The sequence below is a fragment of the Penaeus japonicus genome, unplaced genomic scaffold (genome assembly GCF_977035675.1).
Source record: "Penaeus japonicus unplaced genomic scaffold, GWHDUDI00000001_assembly GWHDUDI00000030, whole genome shotgun sequence".
Taxonomy (NCBI): Eukaryota; Metazoa; Arthropoda; class Malacostraca; order Decapoda; family Penaeidae; genus Penaeus; species Penaeus japonicus.
In genome coordinates this window covers 9579570-9597069 of record NW_028234432.1, presented here as the reverse complement: position 1 = coordinate 9597069, position 17500 = coordinate 9579570, and the positions used below count along the sequence as shown (strand labels likewise).

At 38.4% G+C, this 17500-nt stretch overlaps 5 protein-coding genes across 5 annotated transcripts in view; 2 read left to right on the top strand and 3 right to left on the bottom strand.

Moving 5' to 3' along the window:
- The window catches only part of LOC147468197 (UDP-glycosyltransferase UGT5-like), a 7361-nt gene extending 7046 nt beyond the window's left edge, over positions 1–315 (bottom strand). The window contains exon 1 of the mRNA XM_086555029.1: positions 194–315. The gene's annotated coding sequence lies outside the window, so the exon portion shown is untranslated. The remainder of the gene's footprint in view (positions 1–193) is intronic.
- A 343-nt stretch (positions 316–658) lies between these two features.
- On the bottom strand, positions 659–3145 carry LOC147468196 (UDP-glycosyltransferase UGT5-like). Its single transcript, XM_086554698.1, has 4 exons — positions 2840–3145; positions 2021–2254; positions 1013–1177; positions 659–877 (listed from the first exon to the last, which is right to left on the bottom strand). The coding sequence occupies exons 1-4, from the start codon at positions 3086–3088 to the stop codon at positions 659–661; spliced, it is 867 nt and encodes a 288-aa protein (XP_086410824.1). The 5' UTR covers positions 3089–3145.
- Positions 3146–4148: 1003 nt separating this feature from the next.
- On the top strand, positions 4149–5810 carry LOC147468195 (uncharacterized). The gene has a single exon (XM_086554697.1). The coding sequence runs from the start codon at positions 4149–4151 to the stop codon at positions 5808–5810; it is 1662 nt and encodes a 553-aa protein (XP_086410823.1).
- A 67-nt stretch (positions 5811–5877) lies between these two features.
- Positions 5878–9981, top strand: LOC147468194 (uncharacterized). Its single transcript, XM_086555024.1, has one exon. The coding sequence runs from the start codon at positions 5888–5890 to the stop codon at positions 9440–9442; it is 3555 nt and encodes a 1184-aa protein (XP_086411150.1). The 5' UTR covers positions 5878–5887; the 3' UTR covers positions 9443–9981.
- A 4697-nt stretch (positions 9982–14678) lies between these two features.
- LOC122263301 (UDP-glycosyltransferase UGT5) overlaps positions 14679–17500 on the bottom strand; it is a 6790-nt gene continuing 3968 nt past the window's right edge. The window contains exons 4-8 of the mRNA XM_086555027.1: positions 16490–16723; positions 16197–16361; positions 15817–16036; positions 15329–15548; positions 14679–15156 (exon numbers count right to left, since the gene is read on the bottom strand). Coding sequence (XP_086411153.1) covers positions 14865–15156; positions 15329–15548; positions 15817–16036; positions 16197–16361; positions 16490–16723 — 1131 coding nt within the window. The 3' untranslated portion in view covers positions 14679–14864. The remainder of the gene's footprint in view (positions 15157–15328; positions 15549–15816; positions 16037–16196; positions 16362–16489; positions 16724–17500) is intronic.

Sequence of the window (17500 nt, the reverse complement as noted above, 5' to 3'; positions counted from 1 at the left end):
TAAGAAAAAAAATCAACACAATTGTAAGTATATTCAAACACCGCAAAATATACTGATAAAATGCACTCGATATTTTTTTTCGGAAAAAAAAAACAATGCAGACCTGTGTTAACATTTCACCAATGCATTTTAAATCGACTTGAGTCTTTCTTAAAACAATTTTATTCAGATATAACAACGTGATAAAACGTACCTTCACAGGACCAACGAAAGGGATATGTGAAAGAACAGCAGTTGTCAAAAGTCTGAATGTGTATGACTGCCTACTGATAGCATGAGTGAATCCGTTACTGCTTTGCCCGGTAATGCACACGGACATTCAGTTAGAAAACTGAAATGATTGAAGGCTATACTATTGTTTTCATAGTCGATGTTACCTACCGACTTGTTAAGAAATGTACTTTTCCCCTGGAAATGATTCACGGTTAACTTAATTATTTTATTAAAAAAACAAAAATGTACACACTTATAAATATATATATATATATATATATATATATATATATATATATATATATATATACATATACACAATCACATACATATCCTATTTATATCGATATTTACATACTCTCAGTCGAGTAGTAGTAATAGAATAAAGATAAAAACAGAAGGTTTGCTGGGATGCAAAATTCATTTTTCAAGGATATCACTTTGCTCACTCCCGCTTCTTCTTCTTGCCTGTGGTCGTTGTCGGAGTGCTCAGCTTACCTCGTACTCTACCTCGCTGTTTGACTTCTGAAGGCTTCCATGTCTCGGTATCTTCTCGACTGACCTTTGAGCTTCTTGAAGTAAAACACTCTGATGCGGCATCACTGCTCCTGATCCACTCTATGCGTTGATTGTGATCGCGCTGTGCGGACTTTAGACTTAAATCCTGTTGGAAATTGATGATTTAATGAAAAATCCTGGTGGATTTTAGATATAACGATCGCCGAAATATTAAAAAGTTTTTTATTATATTCACCAAAATAGTTTAGCAGATAGTTCTCGATTCCCCGGCGCATCTCACCTCAGGAAGGGGCTTGCCAGGGCGACAGTGCATGGCCCCCACTTCCACCTGGGACGGCAGCAGAGGCAGAACATCATTCATTGTGAAGTGGGAGTTCATCAAGGTAAGGCTCTGGTTACGTTCAATGTCCAGCAGTGGCGGGAGGTCCGGGAACTGGGCTGAGATCTGGAAGAGTGACGGGCAGAGGGACATAGACAGTCGTACATCAGTGATTTTTGGGTTTATGTCAGGATCGTTTGCATTTTCAAATCCTGGGTCAATTCAGAAATAATCGATGAAACTATAAGCAACGCAGATAACTTGACTGTCCGATTCATCAAACATTTTTCGTGACTTCGATATAGACAATTATTAGTAGCTTATGAAGGGTGCTTTGAATGGGATCCAAATTATTGATGAATCCACTGGTGATATCATCAAGGGCTAAGAAATTGACGTCTTTAGATATCAATTGGTCTGGGAGCTCAATTGTTTCTATTCCCGCATTTATTTGGATTCAAAAAAGTTTGGTCAAGGATTTGCGACAGTCGTCTAGGAAAGACGCAGTCCTATTGAGCTTTGCATAATCCATGTACACCTATTTCCTCAAGCTCCACAAATCAAGGAGTACAAAATGACGAAGCTGTATGTTGGGGCTTCCAGAACCCAACTATCACAAGGGTATTGAAGAAGTATAAACAAAATCACCACTCAGGGTTAATCATAGTTATGGGACTACTGAATGTCTTAGCCAGATCCAACTTAACCCATCAGATTGGAATAGAAGGCTAAAGGGCATGACATAGGATAATCCTCTCTGAACCATGATGGAATGGACCGGGGGAGAGTGCATCATCCCTACTCATAGGTAATAATAGGTAATAGGAACCAGGTAATGGTGCACCTAGGAACCACTTTGTCTGATTCCTTGTTGGTGACCCCTCCAGCAGGCTCATAAGTTCATTGGGCAGCTTCTCTGTCAGGGGAGCAACGCAAAAAGAGAAGCCTCTGCGTTATGAGGATACTTACCTCTTTCTGGATACGTGGAACAATACTCCAGTGCCGCCAGTATAAGGGAATCATAATGTGTCCTACAATATTGAGGAAGCGTTGGAGCACATTCATAGGAGTCGGGTAAACATTGATCAAGTTCGGCACATAGGCTGGGTTCTGCACGTTACCCAAAACAGCGCTCTGGCGGTAGTCTGTGCCCGGTGTTGCGATGGTGATGAAGGGCATTTCGTAAGCGAAGGGATAGGTGACCTGGGGCAAAGAGTGTGAGATGTTACAGATATTTTCATTGCTGTGAGCATGTTGATATAACTTGGGATCTTGATCTCTACTGTGATGTTAAAATGATATTTCGTGTTGCTAAATTTTTTGATGAATTCACTAAATATCACTAATTTTTAATTTTGCCTATACTGGATTTACTTTAAATATTGGTATGACAAACCTCTTCACTACATTTGATTGGGCATTAAGGTGTCTCCTATATAAGCAGTCAAAAATTTAATTATCTTATTTATTGCACAAGATCATTATTTCCTATTTATAATTTCATCATTTCCCTCTTGACTGTTTATATATGCCACAACTACAATCATTATCACAAGAAGCAGAGGGTGTTATTTAAAAATGAGATGATTTTGACGGCAGAAATGTTAATTTGTAGACGATTTTAATGGCTTGTATCATATCTCTACTGGGTTAGACATGTCAATCATTTCCTCTCTGGGTCATGATTTAACTCGATATTTAGTGTCATTCTCTATGAGTGACCTGTTGTGTCCCCTGTGAAATCGTGTTTATTTACTACTTATTATGTGGGAAAACTCTATACTCTACCTCATTATACAAATGATTGATAACTATAAGGTCAAAATCCTTTCTTTTCTCATAGAGTCCTTTAACCTTCGGGACCTTGTACAGCTTCCTGGCAATACTGGGAAAGGCAGATTCGAACCGCAAAAGCGCGCCAACTGGACTAGCTCGTGTTTCCAACAAGTTCATGTTCTCTTCCCTGAAGTCGGGCAGTTCGTGGTTGATCTCCTGAATGTTTGGGTGCTTTGACGCCGGTGGGTGGTTGGCCAGCATTACAATCTAGTGTAATTCACCATAAAAATAGATTATTTGAATGCTATTGCGATAAAGAATAGAGGCTAGTCCAAGTTTCATCTGTCAGCCAGGTAAGAACTTACTATGATCGGTCGTCTATTCCTCACCTTGTGCATCGTCTGTATAAACATCATTATATATTATGAGCTTGAAGAATTTGACGAATGTATTTCAGGATTTGTTGATTAAGAACTCGTCATATCTCCTTCAATGTATACAGATCGGCGTGTGTGTGTGTGAGAGAGAGAGAGAGAGAGAGAGAGAGAGAGAGAGAGAGAGAGAGAGAGAAAGAGAGAGAGAGAGAGAATTTCCATGGGAGTTACTTTTGTTGCAAGCTAAGGCTAACTGCGTACTCAAACATCACCTCAACAACTTCTCTTTATGTATCCAAGGCTTACTACTGTAGCAACCTGCGAGTTACAGCATGAACACCGTTTGTGAATGTATTACAGACGCGATCAGGGATTCTTCATTTATTCCTGTCTTTGGGGGTGCTTCGTGTACATGTCTTTTGTTTAATGAATATCAATACAAAATCTGACTTCATTAACTCATTCATATAGCTAATAAGATGATGGATTAAATGCTGATTTTAAAGATGCTTACATGTTGTTGAATTTAGAAATGAAAAAGTTTAGTTAAGTCCCTCCAAACGGCGGGTCCGTTTTCTTTTACATACGTAATGTCTCCCATGTTCCACCAATATTTGATGTTTTTTATTTTACGCTTATTTACTACAAGAAAGACATGTTTAGTTTATGTTACACCATTTATCAGGTGTATATATTTCCATTATGAAGACTATATATTTTAACTGCATTGAAACAGAAGTGTTAATCATTTTATATCAATATAATTTTCTGAATAAATTAGCAGACGCACAACAACACCACGTGTTTCAATGGCCACCCTAAAGAACATCTGTATTCATCGCAAGAATGTGGCAAGAAAACCCCACATTTTTGGTGCCCAGACCCGGGAACAAGATCCCAACAAGGTAAAGAACATAATAAACTAGTTTCAGTGCAGTGGATATAAGATGAAGAAGATAAATAAGGCAAGATGTGCGTGCAAGGGCTGGCTGACGAGAGCGTCTGAGGCCATAGGTGATATCCTTGCTAAACCTGATGTCACATTAATAGAATTAGAACACGCCATCAAGCAATATGATAAGAGACTAGAGAAGTTTGACGAAGTACAAGAAGAATATGAGAGTGTCGTAGAAGATAGTGCACTCGATCAAGTATTGGATGATGCCCATGAATTTCGAACACAGTGTGCCAAGTTTAGGATACTAGCTGAAGCCAAAGTTAAAGAATTAGTAGCGGCCGACGCGCAAGATATAGTGTCCCAAGATAGTCAAGCAGCTGTGAACGTCAAGTTACCCAAGTTAGAGTTACCCAAGTTTTCGGGTGATGTTATTCAGTGGCAATCATTCTGGGACCAGTTCATTTCCCACATTGATGCAACTGACATTCCAGTAATTAGCAAGTATGCATACTTATTGTCACTGCTGGAAGGAGATGCCAAGAATGTGGTTAAAGGATTGGCCCACACAAGTGCTAATTATCAAGTGGCATGTGATCTACTGAAGGAGAGATACGGCAGGAAAGAAAGAATCATCTTTACCCATGTCCAAGCTCTTCTGAATGGTAAATTTAGTATAAGTACAAGTAGTGAAAAGTCAGTGACGCAGCTGTGGAAGCTTCGTGATGAAATTCTTACACACGTCCGCAGTTTAGAAGCATTAGGCGTCACTGGGAAACAATGTGAAGTGTTCCTCACTCCAATTATCCTTTCCCGTTTACCTCACGACCTGCGGCTAGAGTGGGCTAGAGATGGGGATGGACATGAGAGTGATCTAGACTTTCTCCTCGACTTCCTGTATAAGGAGATCTCAAGATTAGAGCGGTCCGAAGCCTTCAGAGGAAAGAAGAATGTTGCTGAGGGAAAGACCGAAAGTAGTGCCCCCAAGGAGAAGAAGTTCTCTGCCGCAGCCCTTCATACCTCGTCTAAGCAAGAACCTCCTGTCTGCTGTTTTTGTAAGAAGAAACACAAGTCTGAAAACTGCTTCAATGTGCAGAAGTTAAGTGGGCAGGAACGAGGTGAGAAGATTAGAAGTCTAGGTGTCTGCTTTAAGTGCCTTAACAGTGGACACTCTTCAAGATTCTGCAAGGCTCAGATAAAGTGTGCAAGCTGCGAAGGAAACCACAATACCCTCATGTGTGGCGTCAAGTTGGACTTTAGCCCAAGACAAGAAGAAGAAGTCAACAAGGGTCAGAAGTCGGACAACGTAACACTCATGTCTAGTCAAGGTGGTAGTTGTACAGTCTTACAGACAGCCAAGGTAAAAGTATGTGGTACTGATGGTAGGATTGTTACAGCTAAAGTGTTGTTTGATAATGGGGCTGATAGAAGTTATATAAGTAGTAGTTTTGTTAAGAAATGCAAACCACAATGGTTAACCAGTAACCCAATACCCTATTCTAGTTTTGGGGGTCACAGTGCTGGAAAAGAAGAACTTAGAAATGTTTTCAAAATAAGTATGTTAGATAAAGATAATAATGTTGTTCCTGTCATTACAGCTGAAATTCCTAAAATTTGTCAGCTTCATGTGAGACCTGTTGTGCCTAACCATGTATTAAATTCTGTCTCCCATGCTGAATTAGCAGACGATTATAACAGTGTCTTCCCATTGTGATAGATATGTTAATTGGTCTTGATTACTACTGAACATTAATTTCAGCAGCAGATGCCATCCAGGAGTGTGTTGTGGCTATGAGGTCCATCTTTGGGTATGTGTTATCCGGAAGGTTACCTGATTCTGCTCACACCACTTCCAGGTATTCTGAAACACAACTTTTGTGTATTTCCCCCCTGTCTGATTCTGACTTGTGTAAGTTTTGGGATTTAGAAACTGTTGGAATTAGGCCAAAGGAAGTAGTGCAAGATAATAGTGACTCAAAGGTAATGCAGGAATTTAAGAATAATGTACAGTTTAAAGCTGATAGATACGAGGTTGCACTGCCATGGAAGAATGATTCAGTCAAGGAAAAACTCATAAATAATGAAAGTATTGCAAGGAGGAGACTTAACAGGTTACAAGTAAAGCTTGATAAAGATAAAGAATTAAAGAAAGATTATCTCAAGGTGTTGGCTAGTTATGAGGATGAAAACATAATAGAAGAAGTACCTAGTAATGAAATTTCAAATGTAAATCCTGTATACTACATGCCTCACCGTCCTGTGATAAAGTTAAATAGTAGTAGCACTAAGATAAGACCTGTCTTTGATGCCTCAGCCTCCTGCTTTAATGATGTTTCTTTAAATGACTGTCTTCATTCTGGCCCTTCACTTAACCCAGATTTAGTTGAAGTTTTAGTACGCTTTCGTCGTTGGCCCATTGCTATAACTGCAGATATAAAGAAGGCATTTCTGCAAATAAATGTACGCAAGGAAGACAAGGATGTGCATAGAGTTTTGCTACCTAAAGAGGATGGCACCATAAGACACATGAGGTTCAACCGTGTTCCCTTTGGCAATACATCTAGTCCCTTTCTTTTGAATGCCACACTTAAAACCCATCTTGCTAAGTACCCTCAAAGTAAAGTAGTCCAAGAACTAAAGACTGATATGTACACAGATAATTGGTTGAGTGGGGCAGATTCAGTTAAGGATGCACATGATAAATTCTGTGACGCACGTAGTATACTGGCAGATTGTAGCATGGATCTTACAAAGCTAGTATCAAACTGTATGTCAATTACTTCTAAGTCAAAAGATGGTGTGTATCTTATACATGATGGTGATGAGTCAAGTAGTGTGTTAGGGTTGAGGTGGTGTAATGTACAAGATACCTTCTCCTTTGATTGTAGAAAACCTGATGACCGTGTAGAAGTAGCACACACCAAACGAAGTATTCTAAGTATAATAGCAAAGATGTTTGACCCTTTGGGTCTTATAAGTCCATTCATCATGTATGGTAAGATTCTATTCCAAGAGGTGTGGAAATTAAAGTTAGATTGGGATGAAGAATTGCCCTTAGAGTTAAAAGTAAAGTTTCAAAAGTGGATTCATAGTAGTCAAAGTCTCAATGCATTTCATGTGGATAGAAGTTATTTTCCAGGTATGCTTTGGGGAGATCTTAAGGATAATATTGAGTTACACGGGTTTGGTGATGCCTCTGAAAAGGGATATGGTGCATGTGTGTATCTCTGTGTACCTGTGGACAATAGCTCATTTAAGGTCTCATTAGTTATGTCTAAGTCACGTGTTGCACCAATAAAGGCATTAACATTACCACGTTTAGAGTTAATGGGTGCTCTCTTGTGTAGTAGATTAGTAAATTTTGTAAAGAATTCCCTACATTTAGACAGTAGAACTAAAGTTATGTGTTGGAGTGACTCCACAATTGCCTTGTCATGGATTAAAGGTGACTTAAGCAAGAAAGATATATTTGTTGCAAATAGAGTAAAGGAAATTAAAGAGTTCACGTCACCAGAGTGCTGGCAGCATTGTCCTAGTGAAGAAAACCCTGCTGATATAATAACTCGTGGCGTGTTGGCAGACAAACTTGTTCATAATAGTCAGTGGTTGTATGGACCCCCTATGTTAGCCAGTGTCCTTTGTCATGATAAGGAAGATGTTAAACAAGGCTTAGATTTAGAAGTGCCCTGTACTACAAGTGTACCTATATGCCTTAGTGTTCAAGTGACACACTCTCCCTTGATAGATTTAGAGAAGTTTAGTGATTTAGAAAAGGCCTTAAGGGTAATAGCATATGTGTTAAGATTCATAGATAATTGTAAAGGGAGGAAGGTACAAGGTCCCCTCACTGCTGAAGAAATAGAATTAGCTAGTTTGAAATTAATATACAATATACAGCAGGAAGCATTTGCAAATGAAATTAGGCTTCTCTCAAGTAACAAGACTCTTCCTCTCAGCTCAAAATTAAGAAAGTTAGACCCATTCATTGATGACAAAGGATTGCTTAGAATCAAAGGTCGTCTAGAGTTCTCAGAGTTAGACTATGACACAAAACACCCTTTCATAATTCCCAAAGGTAAATATGCTAAGCTCTTAATCAAATTTCAGCACAAATACTTAAAGCATGCTGGTGTGGATAGTGTGATATCATCCATACGAACTCAATTTTGGATTATTAGTGTAAGGAAATTAGCAAAGACCATAGTAAAGGAATGTTTGATTTGTCGTTGGCTTGATTCTAGACCCTGTAGTCAACCTGTAGCGCCACTGCCCAAAGAAAGAATAACTACAGCTAGGCCCTTCAGTGTTACGGGTTTAGATTATGCAGGCCCCCTCTTTTGTGCTGATTTCCCTGACAAGAAGTTTTATGTTTTATTGTTTACCTGTGGTGTAGTAAGGGCCATTCATCTTGAACTTACAGAATCTCTCTCTTTGTATGATTGTATGTTAGCCATAAGAAAATTTGTAGCAAGAAGGTGTTTGCCTAATGTTATATTTTCTGATAATGCTAAGACCTTTGTGGCAGCTAAAAGTGAAGTTGTGGCCATGTATGGACATCTAGCCCCCAAATGGAAATTCATAGTCCCTCGATCCCCTTGGTGGGGTGGTTGGTGGGAACGTCTCATTAGATCTGTTAAACTTTCCCTACGTAAAACTCTAGGTCTTAATTATATAAGTGTCCGTGAACTAGAGACTGTACTTGTTGAGATAGAGGGATGTATTAACTCTCGACCCTTGACATATGTAAGTGAAGACCCAGACCCTCTCCACTACCTCACTCCCTCCCATTTCATTCTTGGATGTAACCCTCACAGCAAACCCTCAGTAGAAATTGTGCCATGCAATGTAAATGCCAAAGACTTGAATGAGAGGGCAATAGTGCAAAATGTAAAGTTAGAACATTTTTGGAAGGTGTGGAGCAACAATTACATAACTAATTTGCCTAATGTTGTAAAGGGTTTTACTCAAAATTGCAAGTTGTCTAAAGGAGATCTTGTATTAATCAAAGAAGATAATATTCCTAGACTAAAGTGGCCTATTGGAGTAATTGTTGATATATTTCCGGGTAAAGATGGAATTATAAGAAGTATAAAGGTTAAAACTAAGAAAGGTGAAGTGATTAGACCCATACAAAGAGCATATGATTTAGAGATAAGTAAACATGAGAATATGTCTGCTCCTGATGAAGTGGCAAAATTTGATGATGTTTCAAGTGATAACATTCATTGTGATGTAGATTTAAGTGATGGAAGTATTAATGTACCCTTGAATAATGTAAGTGATGAAGTACCTAGAAAGTCTAGGACGGGTAGAATTATTAAAGCTCCAATTAAGTTAGATTTATAAGTCAATACAGAATTATAAACTGTGTATATTGCACCAAAGTGTCCTTTAGTTATGTTTAAGATGAGAAACTACTGTTTTGTTAATGAAGCAACAAATGTAGTCCTTTAAGTGCCAAAGGATTTTTTATTATTTGTGATAGAAGAAGTGATTTATTTTTTAATTATTTGTAAGTAGCATATACCTCATGAAGTAGCTTAAGGTATGTGTTAAAACATTGATTTATTGTATAGGCGGCAAATCGCCCCCTATGGCCGGGAGAATGTTGAATTTAGAAATGAAAAAGTTTAGTTAAGTCCCCCCAAACGGCGGGTCCGTTTTCTTTTACATACGTAATGTCTCCCATGTTCCACCAATATTTGATGTTTTTTATTTTACGCTTATTTACTACAAGAAAGACATGTTTAGTTTATGTTACACCATTTATCAGGTGTATATATTTCCATTATGAAGACTATATATTTTAACTGCATTGAAACAGAAGTGTTAATCATTTTATATCAATATAATTTTCTGAATAAATTAGCAGACGCACAACAACACCACGTGTTTCAATGGCCACCCTAAAGAACATCTGTATTCATTGCACGAATGTGGCAAGAAAACCCCACACATGTGAATCACGCAGCAAGTAATTCATACAGGACACTTATGATCTTGCCGATGATAGATTAATGTGTGCTTAACTGAAATAATTTGCGAGTGTGAATTCATTTGCTCATTTGCATGTGTGCTTTTAATGACTCTTTTGTCATTACAATGCTAAGGAACCATTTGTCTTGTCTTAGAACAAACACCTTCATTGAAAATCACGCTCTCATCTGGTGCTAGGTAGGATTTGAATAATTACTCTGCAAGATCACAATTTCCAATATTAGTTAACACACGTTGGCGCCCTCACGCAGACAGACAGATTTATGTAATGTGTGCAGTATCAATGCATGAATCTTTGCATGTATAATTATCTATGTAAGATTTGACTTTCTATGTCTATGTCGACGTATTGTTTATATAGTGTATAGGACATGTACCTTTGAATATCTAATCTCTCTCTCTCTCTCAAAGTATGCACATAAGTATGTATATATATATATGTGTGTGTGTGTGTGTGTCTATATATGTATATATATATACATATATATATATATATATATATATATACATATATACATACATATATATATATATATATATATATATTTATACATGTATACATATACATATATATATATATATATATATATATATATATATATATATATATATATGCATGTATGTATGTTTATACATGCATATATACATATATATGTATATACATATATATATATATATATATATATATATATATATATATATATATATATATATATATATATATACACACACACACACATATTACACTTGAAATTCCTAACTAAAAATATAATATTTACCAAAATTTAACTGGTACCACAGTTAAAACTACTATCAAATTGTACTTACCAGAATTAAACAAATACCCATTCGATTGTCTGAACGACTACTTTCGGTTAACCACTCGAGTCGAAAATTCTGATGCCCTGATACACAATATACTGCACCAAAACAGAACTAGTGACCCTTATATGGCAACATCTGCATGTTAGAGTTGCCATGGGACGACATACTTGCAATATCACCTCATTATTATTAATTTTTTTTTCTAGGGAAAGGTTCGCTAAGTAACTATTTTTTACCGACTTGTTATAGTTATTGAAAGGTATGTGAACAGAGTTCTCGATAAGTATAATGAACATAAGTATACCAAGGGTTTCAATTTGTTGACTTTAATACTGATGTCAGTAATATTATTCATACTCGACTGTGTAAACCATTCTCTACAAATGTACTCTCACTTCCTGACGGTGTGCAGAAGAAAGCTACGGATCATGCAAATGATTCAACCAGAAGGGATGTTCATTGATAGTTCATTGATTGTGACCATAGGGTCACAGACGAGCTTGTCATATCCCCTCCTTGCCACTATAATGATTTCAAAACCCATATCTTATTGTTTGTCTTTGTGGACTTCGATTAGAACGAATGTTTTCATCATTGTCGTGATCAACTTTAGGGCAAGCTATGTGGGGGATGAACTCTCTCTTTCTCTCTCTCATTCTCTCTTTTCCTCTCTCTCTCTTTCTCTCCCTCTCTCTTCCTCCCTCTTTTCCTCTCTCTCTCTCTCTCGCTTTTCCTTCCTCTTCCTCTCTCTCTCTCGCTTTTCCTCCCTCTTTTTTACCCTCTCTCTCTTTCTTTTCCTCTCCCTCTCTCTCTCTTCCTCCCCCTCTCTCTCTCTATTTCTTCCCTCTTCCCCCCCCTCTCTCTCTTTTCCTCCCTACCCCCTCTCTCTCTCTTTATTTTCCTCCCTCTTTTTCTCTTTCTAAAAAGTAGAAAAAAAGAAGAAAACAAACTGAATTCTCATTAATTTAGAAACATGCATATTTTCCTCATTGGACATCCGAATACCAAGTGTGTAAAACAAGTGTATTTACTTGCGTGTATCGCTCATCTGAGTGGAATTTTTGCGAAGGATTAATTTCGTAGTTTTCTGGCTTATGCAGAAACATCTCATTTTACTTTTTTTCTTATCTATTTTTTAGTTTTCTGAATAATTTGTTACTCTCTAATTACGAGATGGATAAAAAAGAAACAATATATGATTTCCAACTTAAACCACCTTTTAACCAAAATTTGCGAAACGCAGAAATACGAATTTTAAACCTTTTAGCGTACACAATCAAAGTTCGAGAAACAAAATTGGAGGTGAATGGTAAGTACAGAGATATCTTAGCTTTGAGTCAGGTCAGCAAAAGGCGAGAGACTAAAGGATATAGTCATTATCCGCGTAAACAACTGGATGGCTCCAATTGGTACTAGCGCTGGTACTAGTACTACCCGTTGTAAACAGCTATGTGCCCTAGACCCGGGGGAGAACACTTAGACCTCTTGCTTTTGCAGTACGGTAATGCTGTTTATACTTGGATTTATTTCTGCCCAAGTTTATATTCACTATTGGTATAGCGATTCTGGTAACTTTAAGATAACTTTCACCGCCCCAGGCTTTCCGGGCAGCAAAGAGCTGCAGCCAGGAAGGAGCCAGATGCAGCTAGAGGCGGTAAGTGATTTGTTGTAAATTAAGTCAATGGTTGGTAGGAATTAAGATTCATTATATTAATCCAATACTATGTAGCAGTCATTCTTCCATGACCTGAAATTTTCTGCTGCACATTATAGAATCGATATAATGAAACTTACTGCATACTAACCAATTCACAATAAATCAGCTGCCGTCTCTGATGGCACCTGGCTGCAAAATAAATAATTTGGCTAGAGGACGTCTACAAAACTAATTATGATCTAGCTGCATTGAACACGTGGCATTAACAAGATATATAGAACCAGAAAAAAGTATATATGTATATATATATACATATATGTGTGTGTGTGATATATGTATATATATATACATATATAGATAGATAGGTCAACCTGTATACTGGATTTGATTTCAGCATGTGTCAGTAATTTTCTCAAGATAATGGTTTCATAATCGAGCGGCTTGAAATGTAAACTCAAGGCTGTATGTGTGTAATTACTCAGCCTTATGTACTGTATATACTTCAATCTGTTGATATAGCTCAAAGTATTTTGTAATAAATGTGTGAGAGGGACTAAGATGGGAGTGAGGATAACCTGTGTTACCTCATCCCTTTGAGATGTAAGTAACCATTTGTCTATAAACTTGTCAAAGTCAGAGAAAAGACCTGTTGACAGAGCATGTACTGGAATTATGATTATATCAAAATGCCAAAACACCCTTGTCGCATGTGAGGGAGCCGACAGGTAAAACAAAAGACTATAATACTATTAAACGTAGCCAGTTAAGTGCTTGTCGGGCGGGAGCAGTCTGTGCTCTGCTCGTCATTTGACATAGACTCGCATATTGGTAATATCGGTTTTTTCGTCAAGCGATTAGATCAGCGCTAGGCCATCTGGGGACTAAGAAAAACAACACAATCCATAATTTTTGTGACACCCCTGAAATGAAACCTCACACACCTCGGGGGATGCAGACAGACACCCTAGACTGGGAATCTCTGCAATATAAATTCTACATATACCTCATTTATTGTGATCAATCAGCAACGGAATTTCACCATGATAATACAATATTTTTGTTAGAGATTTGCCCAACCCAATAGCCTCAGGACAGGGGGCGGAATGCGTATGGACAGGGGAAAGACATCCTTTGCCATTTCAGGACATGAGTTTATGAAAAAAATAGAAGATACTAATTACAATTAGCCTTTTTAAGCATGTAAATATAAAAAAAGATGATTAAAAAAAAAACATATGGTGTCAATGCTAATTTGTGATATGTTTACATGCTAAAGGCACTTATCATAATTCATATTTTCTAATTTTGAAACTGGCAGTTGCTGCATCTGACGAAACGTTGCAAAACCGCTAAAACACAGGAGTTCTACAAGAGTTTTTCGTTGTCCTACAACAACAACAACAAAAAAAAAACATTGAGATGCTGCTTACGTTATATTATATATATAGACAATCAGTTGCATCTGAATCCGTTGAGTCAAAGGGATGTGTTGGATTTGGATTCTCCTGTTGGCGCTGATTCCGATGACTTCTTTTCATTGTTGTTTTTTTAAGATTACTGACCAACTGAATCCGAAATTGGCCATTCTGTTCAGGCGACTCCTGACGTCTGGTTGTTTCACTCTTCATTATAGAAAAGCAACCATCACTCATATTCCAAAGGATTCTATTTTATTATTAGAATATCATCATATTTCCCTAATAAATTTTAGAGTGATTATTGACACGTCTTTCTTCTTACAGCCATCGTTGGAAACTTATACCTACTTCGCAGTTTGATTTTCTGAAGGCCTTGGTACCTGGGATGCTTTACTTACACTTGTTCATGACTCAAGCTACCATAAATATAGGGCAGGAGTCTTGTGCTGTTGCAATAAACCTCAGTGCTACATTAGATTTAGTTAATCACGAAGCCCTCCTACGTATGTTGCAACTCTTTGGAATTGGTTGCAATTGATTTTTTTTCTAACCGTATCCAACATATTGTATCTGGTGTTCCCCAGGCAAGTGTGTTGGGACCCTCATTTTTCATCATTTTTACTTCTGTCTCGCTTTGTTTCTCTTTCTCATATATTCATATTACGAGTCAAATAAAATGCATGGCTGTTTAACAATGTTCATTTTATTACCATAAAATTACTTACAACTGTAGCTAAGTTAGTGTGCTAATCTGTAAGTCAAAATGACATGATTTTTTTATTACTATCACAAGAAATGCAACAATAAAGATAGCTGGAAAGATAAGAATTAGATAAAAATTATTATATCTAAGAAGTTACTAAGCAAAGCCTCACTCCCGCTTCTTCTTCTTCTTTCCTGTGGTCTGGGAGCCGAAGACCCGCGAGGCGATGGCTCCCAGGACACGGCGGAGCACATAGACCGCGACGAGCACAGCGACGTGGAGCGCGAGGAGCACGTCCAGCATGAGGTACTCGACCCACGAGAGCTTCGCCGCTGGAGACCGCAGCCGGGGCGCGCCCTTGTGCCGGATCACGTACTCGGTCCAGAATACCGCTCGGTCCTTCGGGCTGTCGGGCTGGTCGCGGAGGGGACCCTGCACTTCCACAGCCTTGGCTTTGTACCTTGGATTGAGCGTTGAATATCAGTGAGGATTTCGAACGGATGAGCGATGAGTCGTCTTGTTAGATAAGGCTTACTAAATTTGATGTAAGGAGTGTGTGTAATCCTATTCCAATATTGACGGATAAAGTGATATAAAGGGTCAGTAGCTTGAGAATGAAAACCCTCTCTTACTTGGGATTAGAAATGATTTCCTGGAGGCTGTTGACGATGAGGTCGACCGTCAGCTCCTCCCACACCAGCATCAGACCGAGGCCGTTGTTCTGAATGTTCATGCCATTCTTCGGCTGATCCCCGAAGATAGGAACTGCAAGGACTGGCGTGGAGTGGTAGAAGGACTCCTGGGTGCTGAGGAGTCCCCCGTGAGTGATGAAGACCCTAACGTTAGGATGTGCTGAAATAAAAATGGTTAGGAACGTGGCGAACCTTCTAGGATTGTCTTTATTGTCTTTATTAAACTATATGTCCTATAAAACGCTTCATGTAGATTTCATTACAACCTTGTGTCGATTCTTTGATCTACTGTCTCATCATGATTATCTCTACCACTAATTTCCTTGTCATAAAAAATAATCATCCATTCGTTTTAAGTAATGATTCATATAAGAAAAAACGCCATGCCCTCTTATATTATACCTCAGAATGGACCGAGATCAACTCACCGAGAATATCCTGCTGCGGCAGCCACTTCCGCATCAGCACGTTGTCGGAGACGCCCTCCAGCTCTACCTCGTACTTCCAGACAACTCGCTGTTTGAGCTTCTTGAAGGCTTCCACAAACATGTCTCGGTATTTCTTGGGCATCGACTGACCTTGTGCTACAGAACCAAGACTGAAGTACACCACTCCCTCTGATGCGCCGCTGATCCACGACTTTAAATCCTGTCGAATTACATCACATTAGATCTGCTGAATTGATGATTTACATCGAAAAATCCTGGTGGATTTTAGATATAACGATCTGCCATAATATTAAAGTATTTCTTAATATATTCACCAAAATAGTTTAGCAGATTGCTCTCGATCCCCCGGTGCATCTCACCTCAGGAAGGGGCTTGCCAGGGCGACAGTGCATGGCCCCCACTTCCACCTGGGACGGCAGCAGAGGCAGAACATCATTCATTGTGAAGTGGGAGTTCATCAAGGTAAGGCTCTGGTTACGTTCAATGTCCAGCAGTGGCGGGAGGTCCGGGAACTGGGCTGAGATCTGGAGGAGTGAGTGAGAACCACAGATGAAGATTGATTCAAAAGACGAAAACAGTAAATAAATAAAAATGCAGCCAACACTGCCAGGCCCCCCCCCCCCCCTCCCCCGTTTCTCATCATGGTCCTCACCTCCTTTTGCGTGGGCGGAACGATGCTCCAGTGACGCCAGTTCACGGCAATCATGATGTGCTGGATAGTATTGAGGAAACGATGTAGCATGGTCATAGGGGCAGGGTAAGAAATCATCAAGTTAGGTACGTATGCGGGGTTCAACACGTTGCCCAGGACAGCGCTCTGACGGTAGTCCATACCTGGCGTTGCTATGGTGATGAAGGGCATCTCGTGGGCGAAGGGATATGCAGCCTGTGGCAAATGTTGAAAGAAGGTTCAGAGGTAGTCTTCACTGTCAAAATGTCGATTATGTAACTTTGGATTTTAATCTCTGCAAAAATGTCAATATGATATTTCATATCGCCAGATTATACGGTGCGTTCAATAGCTATCATTATAGTTTTGATTTGGCTTATACTTCATTAACTTTCTTAATCAGAGTCGCTAGCAAGGGATAGTCATTCTATTATCTGGACATAATGGGATTTCCTGTTTATATATACCAAGATTTCGCCATTTCCGTATTTTAGTAGCACAGATTTGGTATAATATATACCATATTCCACATTTAACGTATTGGCTTTAATATCTAGCAATTAGAGGGCTGAGTTAATGGGTTTTGTGGTCGAATCAAACAAGATTTTAGATATTTATATGGTAGCCCTGATAAGTGAAATCCCTGCTGTGATAGTGAGATAATATGCCGTATCAATAAACTATGCAAGTCATTGACTGCAAGTAAATTTCGAAAGTACCTGTAATGCATTGACTTTCATAATCAGAAGTAATATTAGGATTAATTGTGAATGGGCAATGATGGATCTAATATGTATGAAAAGATTTAAAAAAAAAATTACACAAAACATTATATAAAATGTATCGAATTATGCATTCCCTATGGGTTTATTCATATGCCTTAACTACAGTGATAGTTATATATAAAAGTTTTGATTGTTATTTACAATAAAAAAAATGTGTTGTCACAATTATCCTCAAATACGTTGTCTTTGTTTTTTTTTCTAATTCTTT